The sequence below is a fragment of the Dipteris shenzhenensis genome, chromosome 21 (assembly GCF_047967505.1).
Source record: "Dipteris shenzhenensis isolate YYH24624 ecotype China chromosome 21, Dip_SZ_1.0, whole genome shotgun sequence".
NCBI lineage: Eukaryota > Viridiplantae > Streptophyta > Polypodiopsida > Gleicheniales > Dipteridaceae > Dipteris > Dipteris shenzhenensis.
The window spans coordinates 13,433,462-13,444,602 of NC_141616.1; the positions used below are offsets into that span (position 1 = coordinate 13,433,462).

Below are 11,141 nucleotides of genomic sequence, written 5' to 3' on the forward strand. Positions count from 1 at the left end.
GCCTAGAGAACTACATGACCATTATGATCAGACATGTCATGTCCAAGATTTATGCATCGGTACTTGATTATGAGGTCAGTCAATTCACAGAGATGCAAGGACTTAAAGTAGATGGACAAGCTAGATTCCGACGAGATCATGGGACCATGGATCACATCCTCACACTTAGGTGTATCATTGAGGAGGTGAGAGCACAAAAATAGAGGGTTTATTGTTGCTTTATGGATTTCCGCAAAGCCTTTGATACGGTGCCGAGAGCCTGTCTCATCAAGCATCTACAAGACTTGGGTTATGACCAGCAGATCATTTGGGCTATCATGGCACTTTACAAGCGGGTCTCAGGTATAGTTCAGATAGGGTCTGGATGGACAGATGAGATCATGAGTACTATTGGGATCAAACACGGGTGTTCTTTATCACCAACCTTATTTGGCCTCTACCTTGATGATCTTGAGACAATTATGCAGACACTCGCCGGCACTCTGATCCAAATCTTGTTATATGCGCATGACGTGGCACTCTTATCTTCCTCAAACGAGGGCTTCCAGAGACACCTAGATGCACTACAAGCCTTTTGTGATTCCCATGATTTGAGGTCAACCTTGGGTAAAACCAAGGTCATGATCTTCAACACATCCCGAGCCACTATGCACCGGGAGCAGTTCACCTTCGACGGGTCTCCGGTTGAGATTGTTTCATCATATACATACCTAGGGGTTCTCTTCTCTAAACCTATCTTTACTATGAGACAGGCGATGCAGGCTCGACTAAGCAAAGGATACGCTTCATTGGTCAGACTAGAGAGGCAATGCTTTTGCTGACATTTTCAAGACCTACGAACCAAGGGTTTAGTTTGTGACTCCCTAGTTTGCTCACCATAGATGTATGGCAGCCCTAGTTGGGGATTGGATTTGTCGAATATAGAGTGGGCTCAGGTGGAGCGCCTATAGGTTCTTATGCTATCGCGGATGAGTCGCAGTAAGCTGTCAGTTCCTCACCAGATCATTCAGGCTAAGTTTGGGTCCTCTCCACTACAGGTGGATGCAACATTTCAGGGTATCACCTACCTATATCGAGTTAGGAGGTATGGAGATTACAATTTTGCACACAGCAAACTATCGTGGCTAGCATTGTCCTCCTCCATGATACTATCAACATCAAGTGACCACAGATGCTCGTTTGCACGCACAGAGAAATGGTTTGAGCAACAAGGACTTCACATGGACAGACTCTCCCCCTTCCAGTATAGCATTTGTCTCATGAGGTTAACCAAGTCATTCGTGAGGATCTTTTGTAGCTACGCTTTCAGAACCTGGTTGGGACCGAGCGAGCTTCCAATGAAGCTCAACTTCTACAAGGATCATTATTTACGTGTCAAAGCAAAGGGTTTTATCGACCCACATGGATTTACGCAAATCCACCTACCACACTCACTGAGGATCTCTATTGGGCAATTTCGAGTCTCTTCACATAGACTTCGCATAGAGAGTGGCAGAGTTGAGGGTTTGCCGAAGGAGAGGCATATTTGTACATTGTGTGACACACAGGAGATTGAGTCGAAGGAGCATTTCATTTTTAGATGCCCAATATATTATGAGATATGAGGACACTTCTATTGCCTCTTCAGAGATAGTTCTAGAATATTGTCCCACTTTCTCTTCTTTCCAAACCAGAGATGCTTCGCCGCCTTCATTCATGAGGCAGTCAACGTCTACTCCGATCACAGAGATAGGAGCAGACCTCCTTGGTAGACTCTTCTCAAAGCTTGATCATTGATTACTTCCAAACAAATCATCTAGACTCCCACACCACGAGGCCCCGTCGTGATCGTGAAACAGAGCCAATGACACGACAGCTCAAACAGAGGGTTAAGGTACAGATTACACTTGGGGATATCCCTTCCTTGCTCAAAGTTGGGGATCCACCGATAGGGGTGACTATAGCCCTTATAAGACCCAAAGCTATGACCAAGAGACCACAGAAGACCACATCCGGGGGCATCCGCCAACACTCTATCTCTGACTTTATGCCCTCACTACCTCTTCCCCCTTGACGCTCTGATGATGAGGATGTTAGTGTTGTGTAGACGATCACCATTCTATTGTGACTATGTAGCACTCAGCGCTTATCATTTTGCATTTTACATTGGAGCGGATGCTCGTTTAGTAGCTCCACCAACACAGTTGCTTGTGTCAAGATTTTTCACAATCTCATAGACCCATCGGTCTTTCAAAGACTTTAATAAACTCTCTCTCTCTCTCTCTCTCTCTCTCTCTCTCTCTCTCACACTCACACACACACACACACACACACACACACACACACATAGATTTGCCCCCACAGCAGCTGTCATGTGGCTTCTCTCTCTTTCATTCCCATGCTACTGGTCATCCTCCCCCATGTCCTCGTCATATAGGGGCTCACAGGTCAGGAGGTGACCCCTAAATCCCAACAGTCCTACCCTGGACTCTTCCCTAGGTCACACAATACAACCTTTATGCATCTTCTTGGCAGGACGCAGAAGAACCTTAGTTAAAAAGTGTTTGCACACCTTCAGACCATTGGGAACTTGGAAATCCTTGGCTGTCCACGTGGGGTAACAAGAAAGACACGTGGACAAGGAAAAACGTTTAGTTTTCTTGCCAAACTATCATCTATCGTTGTGTATTGAGGCAATCTGTCATGTGACATGCAGTCATGGTGTGTATCATATGGCATTCCCCTACCACTGTTCCAGGTCTTACGCTCATATCCATTTCCATTGTAGGGTGCTGGTCCTGTTCTGATATAATGATCAGATGAACTTCCCTTCCATTGATCTTGGGGAGTCCAAGCATGCTCAAAGCTTGTCCACTATCCTCTCGAGACTAACATGCAGCAGTTTAGCCTAAACATGTGAAAGACGGAATCAGTTATTTCTCCGAAGTGCTGGACTGGATTCTGCCACATTACTCTGCCATGTTCAAAGGATCATCACAAAAATGTGCTGTACCAAACAACGTTCATGTGGCCCAGCAAAATTCTCTCTTCAACCCAGCACCACCCACAGACCCTAGAGAGGACAGTGCTACTAATGGACTGTTGTCAGAAGTCATTTCAACACAAGCATTTTCCATCCTCATAACTGTGAATGAGTTTTGCATCTCTGCGAGTGATGTTTAGTCCTTATATCTTCGATGTAAGGGCAGTGGCCTTATGTTAACCATCACAAACCCGCAGGTTTTTTACAACATGCATGGGTATCCCCTTGAATCTTTTGACAAGTGTAAAAACAATAGCCAGAAGCCCACTGTGCCCACACAATGTATCTTTTGTCCTCATCGTCATGTACTTCCTTTAGCAGATGAGGCACGATATTTCAGCGTTGCAAATATATCTTTGGTTTCCGAATGCCTCCTACACAAATGTATGCACCATTCCTTTGAGGTCAGTCCAGCAGGTCTGTCATGGCGTCTTCCGTGCTTGAACATTCTTCCTCATTGCCTGTTCTTATCATGGTCCTCCCACATGTAAGCATCAGCGTACATGCTTGCCATCAATACATATGCTGTGGAAAGGTTTTTATCTAGATTCACCACATTTTCAAAGGCATACCTTCCAACCTCTATATTATTCCACTGTCGACAAGCGGCCAGCACAGTCAGCCATAAAATAACATCAGGTTGGAAAGGCATCTTTTCTACCACCACCACTATCTCATTGACCCGGCCTGCACGACCATAAAGATCAATCATGCAGGTATAATGTTCAATAGTTGGGATAATGCCATACTCTTTGCTCATAGCCTGAAAATACTTCTGGCCCTTGTCCACTAAACCCACATGACTGCATACAGTGAGAAGACTAAGAAATGTGACTCCATCTGGCTCTATGCCTTCCTGCCTCATTCTCCCAAACAAATGAAAAACATGTTCACCTTCTCCTTTACGGGCATATCCTGCAATCAATGCACTCCATGGTACAACATCCCCTGTTGGCAATGCATCAAATAACCATTGGGCATTCACCATGCTCCCACACTTAGCATACATGTCAATAAGGCTAGTCATCACAGCTGCAATAGTCTCAAAACCAGCCCGGGTAATTTGGGAGTGGAGTTCCTTTCCAACCTCCAGACTTGATGTGTTGCTGCAAGCTTTTAAAACAGAGACAAACGTATTGCAACCTGGTAACTCAACCAGATTTTGCATTTGTGTGTAAATGCTGAAAGCCTCTTCACTTTTTCCATCATCAGCATAGCCAGAGATCATGGTATTCCATGAAACTATATTACGATGAGGCAGGTCATCAAAAACATGCCTCGCATCCTCCATGCTGCCAGATTTTGCATACACATCCACCAAGGTCGTCCCCACAAATGAATCTGACTCAAAACCATTTTTTACCACTTTGGAGTGGATGGCTCTACATTTTGCCAGGCATCCTCTTTTTCCGAGTTTCATGTTACCCTGCTTCCCCTCTTCAAGTGCTGCTAGGCTACTGCAAGCCTTTAAAGCACCAACAAAAGTTCGATGATCTACTGTGACACCTTCTTGGTGCATCCATGTGTACAACTCCAAAGCCAATGCACCGTTGTCTTGCTCAGCATACCCCAGGATCATGGCATTCCATGTAACTGAATTACGATGTGGCAATTCGTCAAAAACACGCCGGGCATCTTTTACGTTACCAAACTTTGCATACATATTCACCAATGTGGTTCCCGTGAATACATCTGACTCAAAGCCAATCCTTACAGCTTGACAGTGGATGGCTCTACCTTTCTCTATGCATCCTGTGTCTGGAGATTCAGCTTGCTTTCCCAGTTCCAGTGCTGCCAGGCTATCACAAGCCTTCAATGCACAAACGAAGGTTCGATTGTCTGCCATGACACCCTCCTGTTGCATCCTTGCATACAAGTCCAAAGCCAGCGGGGGCTCTCCTTGCTCAGCATGTCCCAAGATCATACTATTCCACGTAACCACATTACGCTGAGGCAATTCGTCAAACACACGCTGTGCATCATCCACAATCCCACATTTTACATACATATCTAGCAAAGCGGTTCCCACAAATACATCTAAATCAAATCCACTCTTCACTAGCTGGGTATGGATGGCTCTACCTTTCACCAGGCATCCTGCTTTTGGGAGTTTCCTGTCAATTTGCTTCTCCTCTTCCAGTGCTGCCAAGCTACTGCAAGCCTTTAAGGCGCCGACAAAGGTTCGTGAATCTGCTGTGATACCTTCCTGGTGCAAACGTGTATATAAATCCAAAGCCGATGCACTATCTTCTCCTTCAGCATACGCCAGGATCATTGTATTCCAAGACACCAAATTGCGGTCAGGTGAATCGCCAAAAACAACCCGTGCATCCTCCATACTCCCACATTTCCCATACATATTCACCAAGGTATTTCTAACAAATACATAGGACTCGAAGCCGTTCTTTACTATTTGGGTGTGGATGGCCCTACCCTTAACCAGGCATCCTATTCTTGCACACTTGACATTATATGTGTTCCACTCATCCAATGCTGCCAAGCTACTGCAAGCCTTCAATGCACCAACAAAGGTTCGTTCGTCCGCTGTGACACCTTCCTGGTTCATCCGCAAGTACAATTCCAATGCGGCAACACTATCTTCATTCTCAGCATACCCCAGGATCATACTATTCCACATAGCTGCATTACCATGAGGCAATTTGTCAAAGACACGCCGTGCATCCTCCGTGCTTCCACATTTTGCATACATATTCACCAAGGTGGTTCCAACAAATACATCTGACTCAAAGCCACTGTTTACTACTTGAGAGTGGATGGTTCTACCTTTTCCTAGGCATTCTATTTTCACAAATTTCCAATTAGCTTGCCTCCCCTCTTCTAGTGTTGTCGGGCTACTGCAAGCCTTTAGTGCACCAACAAAGGTTCGATGGTCTGCTGTGACACCTTCCTGATGCATCCGTGCATACAATTCCAAAGCCAGCACCATGCCTTCTTGCTGGGCATACCCTAAGATCATTGTATTCCATGTAACCACATCGTGATGAGGCAACTCGTCAAAGACATACCGTGCATCCTCCATGCTCTCACATTTTGTGTACAAACTTACCAAAGTTGTTCCTATGAATACATCTAACTCAAAACCAATTTTCACTACTTGGGAGTGAATTTCCCTACCTTTCCCTAGGCACCCTCTTTTTACAAATTTCCCACCAGTTTGCTTTCCTCCTTTCCCAACGGTCAGGCTACTGCAAGCCTTCAATACACCAACAAACGTTCGTCCACTTGGTTGAATGCCTTCATAGTGCATCTGGGCATATAAGTCCAAGGCCCTCTCACCCTCTTCTTGCTTGGCATACCCCAAGATCATAATGTTCCATGACACCACGTCACGTTGTGGCATAATATCGAACACATTTCGAGCATCAACCATGTTCCCACGCTTCACATACAAATGCATCAAATCAAAAGATGGAAGCTGTTCCTTTGTATCAAAATGAATTCTCGTTAGCTCCACGAGCTGAGACACCCTGTTGTGGATCAGCCAGCGTCCAACCCTACCAGCACCAAAGGAATGACTGCAGAGGGGCAGCCTAAGTTGTGGTGGTCTCATAACCAACGAGTGGGCAAGAAGAGAGCTACATCACAACCCAGCTGCCTACTCCAGGGAAGAAGCCCAAGCGTGAAGATCAAGAAGTACAATGATGCATGAATGGAGCACATCTCCTCAGAATTGGACCTCGATGAGAATCTACTATAAGGGAACGATCTCTAAACTCTTGCGCTGCAAAGAAGCTGAGGAAAGAATGGCTGCCCATATTCTCAAGAACTTGAAAGAGATCTCGCAGCTGTTTTGGGCTCCTACGGCCCGCAGGGTCTCGTCCCCAAAAACGAGCTGAGGAAACAGTGATAGGGGACGTCGCCTCGCTTCCGATCCACTGTGACGTTGATCCATCGACGTAGAAACCGATTTCCATGACCAAACCAGGATACCTACGTGCCATAGACAATGACCCAACTGCAGCAAATCGAGATTTCTGGGAGGAAGGTGCTTGGACATGGAGCTTAAGAGAATTCGTTTTGAGCTGCACGCAAGAGCTCCCATATTTACCCATGTGCTCTCTTGTTGTAGTAGTGCACCCTTGACGGCCAATCGCATGTAGCAATGCTTCTTATCATACAAACGAGTAGCATGACCCTTCTACACAACTCCGCTCGGTCTCAAGGTGGGATCTTAAAATGTCTTTAATTTCAGTTGCGTGTACTCAATGATTTAGGTAAATATGTGTGAGTGGCCATGTCATGTTGATCGAAAGGCAAAGCATACATACAAAAATTCTCCCTCCCTACACACACACATCCTCTCTCTCTCTCTCTCTCTCATTTCTTTTTCTCTTTATATATATATATAAATAATAGATTGTATTATATATAATATAATATATAATATATATTTAAAAAATATATGAATACTCTATATATTATATATTATATATACATACATACAGACATACATACATACATACATACATACATACATACATATATATATATATATATATATATATATATATATATTAGTTTATATAATACAATATACATATAGTATATTATCCATTTTATATAATATATATACCATAATACCATGCATTATACCCGTTGCATTTGTGTGTGTGTGTGTGTGTGTGTGTGTGTGTTTGTAATGTATAATATAATATATATATATATATATAATATAGATAATCTATATATTATATATTATATAATATAAGGTATTTTATATATATATATATATATATATATATATATATATAATAGTCTGAATAATAAAATGTACATGTACTATATACTATATTTTTTATACATATATATATACTAAATAAAATAAAAATAATATATTATGTGTGTGTGTGCGCGTGCGCGTGTGTGTGTAATGTATAATATATAATGTACATATATAATATATTATATATAATATATGTACTATAATATCATACATTATATCCATTGCATTTGTATTTATTTATTTATTTATTTATATTTATATTGACATGTTGATATACATCTTGTGTGTGTGTGTGTGTGTAGTATATAATATATAATGTCATATAATATATAATGTTATCTGTTATATTCTGTTGCATTTGTATTTATTTAATTGTATTCTGTTGCATTTGTATTTATTTAATTGTTTAATATAAATATATATTTACATATCTATACACACACATAGTTATGTATTTATATATATAGTCTCTCTCTCTCTCTCTCTCTCTCTCTCTCTCTCTCTCTCTCTCTCTCTCTCTCTCTCTCGTGTCGCATGATGACACCCTGACATATGACCCTGGCTGTTGCTTACGTGTCCGAAATGCACTAAGTGAAGTCTTCGCAGTGTTGAGATATCGAGCTCCACTCGTGATATGCCAGGGTGACCGTTGTGCATTTATGTCACCGACTTGTTAGCTGCAGATGCGGTTGGTACACCGCCCATGAATAATAGCTTGATGACAACTATCCTTATGTACTCTAGTTCGTGGCTCAGTTAGTATGCCACCTTAGTTAGCTGAGTTTGGTTTGAGATCACATATAGGGTTCTTCTATTTCTTTGTACTAGTGTTCTTTTGGCTTTCACAACTAAGAAGAGGAAAACAGTTTTCAGCCTCCACCTTTGTGTGTATTCCCCCATTGTGTATGTGAGAAAGCCGCAAGTGAGACTCCTTCCCTCTCTCCCACTATCTTCACATGGTATCAAAGCCTGGTTCGTGGTAAGGAGCTCAAGAAAGCAAACCAAGTTCGCGGCGTCTTGGTAAGAGGACCAGTGTTGCTTTCCTTTTTCGAGTTTGGGAGCAAATCTCTGCAGGTAGCACAACCGGAAGTGCAAGAGTGCACTATCTCAGATTGAAACACCCTTCGCCATTTCGGGGCCCGTTTTGAAGGTGGAAGTTCTTTGCAGGCACTCAGAAAAAGGCCCTGTTTTTTGCTGTGCGACCACTGCTCTATAGGTCGATGAAAAGTTGCCACACAAATTGCATCGTATGCCTGTGCACAGAGATATTGGGAGTTGCACAATCATCCTTGTTGCCTGTTGATGCAAAATCGTCACTAGGAAGTGACTGTGTGGTCAAATACCACTTTCGTCAGTTTTGCAGATCTGCCCGTGTGAGGCAAAAGCTGTGTTTCTTTGCAGTGACAGAATATTTTGCAGTGTTTTGTAATGGCGTCTGATTCTCTTTCACAGAATGTCACTGAAAAGCTTGACAAGAACAACTTCTAGGCATAGAAGTTTAGAATGACGAATTTCCTTATGGGAAAAGGCTATTGGAAGTTCATTACAGGAAATGAAGAAGAACCAGTTCTTCCTAATGTTCCCAATCAAGAGGAAATGCAGGCATTTAAAGGATGGCATGAGAGAGCCAGAAAAGTTATGTACTGGCTTTCTATCAATATTTCGGATTCTATGATTATCCATATTCAGCATGCAAGTACGCCAAAGGAAGCATGGGATACTTTGGCGAAAATGTACATCACAAATACGCAAGCCAGGAAAATGCAGCTCAAGCAGGAGTTGCATAATGTGCAGAGAGAAAATATGAGCATCAATGACTACCACATGAGGGTGAAATAAATTGCAGATGCACTTACTTCCATTGGGTCGCCAATGGAAAATGATGATCTAGTTTCTGTGACCTTGAATGGTCTAGGAAAGGATTATGCACAGTTTCGGACATCCATTGCCGTCCGTGAAAAATTTTCCAATTTTGAGGAGTTGTTTGCTCTTCTAATTTTTGAAGAGCAGAGAAATGGTGGTGCATCTTCTTCAGGAGGAACTTCAAAAGAAACTGTCTTCTACTCAAATGCTGGAAGAGGTAGAGGCAGAGGTAGAGGAGGCCGATCTGGAGGCCGTGGTAGAAATCAGAATATGCAGCAAACTCAAGAAAACCAGTCCTTTGGAGGAGGACGTGGTAACTCTAGAGGCAGGGGGAGCCAAAGAGGTCGTGGTGGATGGTAGAGAGGTCAAAATGCAAACAGCAATGTTGAATGCTACTATTGTGGTAAACTGGGTCATATGGCTAAAGACTACTACAAAAAGCAGAATGACATCATGAATGGAAAATTGCAGCAAGGGAATTACGCATCTTCTAGTAGACAGGGTGATGACAGAAATGAGCATCTGTTTATGGTGCAGCACATGACCAATTCTGTGACAAGTGCAAAAGAAAGCAATGATGTGTGGTATGTTGACTCAGGTGCGTCAAACCACATGACAGGTCATGCAGAATGGATGCAGGATGCAAGGAAAATCGAAAGACCAAGATTTGTGGAGACTGGTGATGATACTGCACATCCTATTGTGCAGATTGGTAAAATTCCTTTGTCTATGCAGGATGGGAAAAAGAAATACCTGTCTGATGTATTTCATGTCCCGAACATCATCAAGAACCTAGTTTCTATTGGTCAAATGGTTGAGCAGAGCTTGTAGGTCAGATTTTATCCTCATGGATGCTTTGTTGAGGATATGAAAAATAACGGTCGCTTGATAGCAAAAGGAAAGAAGAAGGGCAAGATGTTTACGTTGGATGCGGACATGCCTGAATTGAGTGCAACAATGTTTGCACATGGGACCGGTGTAGTTGCAGATATTGATATATGGCATAAATGCATTGGTCATGTTAATGTACAGCGACTTAAATCAATGCAGGCCTAAAATATTGTTGCAGGATTGCCTAAATTCAAGGTTGCAGAAATGCATAAAGTATGTGAAGCCTGTCAATTTAGAAAACAGGCAAGGAAACCATTTCCTACGCATGTTCAAGAGAGTAAGAAGCCATTGGAATTAATCCACTCTGATGTGTGGACTACTAAAGCTGTATCTATTGGAGGCTGTTATTATTTTGTCACTTTTATTGATGACTACAGCAGAAAAGTTTGGGTGCATTTTATGAAAAAGAAAAGTGAAGTGTTTGGGCATTTCAAAGCTTTTAAAGCTATGGTTGAAAAAGAAACAGGCCTGCAAATAAAATGCCTAAGGTCAGATGGAGTGGGAGAGTACCCCTCAAATGAGTTTGCAAGGTTCCTGCAAGAGCATGGCATAAAGCAGCAATATTCATGCAGTCATACCCCACAGCAAAATGGACTTGTAGAAAGGAAAGAACTCTTGACT

The 11,141-nt window shown here is 42.6% G+C and overlaps 1 protein-coding gene across 1 annotated transcript; it reads right to left on the reverse strand.

Moving 5' to 3' along the window:
- Positions 1–2,312: 2,312 nt before the first annotated feature.
- On the reverse strand, positions 2,313–7,205 carry LOC147888513 (pentatricopeptide repeat-containing protein At2g33680-like). The gene has a single exon (XM_087392555.1). It carries the CDS (start codon positions 6,591–6,593, stop codon positions 3,477–3,479), a length of 3,117 nt encoding a protein of 1,038 aa, XP_087248681.1. The 5' UTR covers positions 6,594–7,205; the 3' UTR covers positions 2,313–3,476.
- Positions 7,206–11,141: the final 3,936 nt, after the last annotated feature.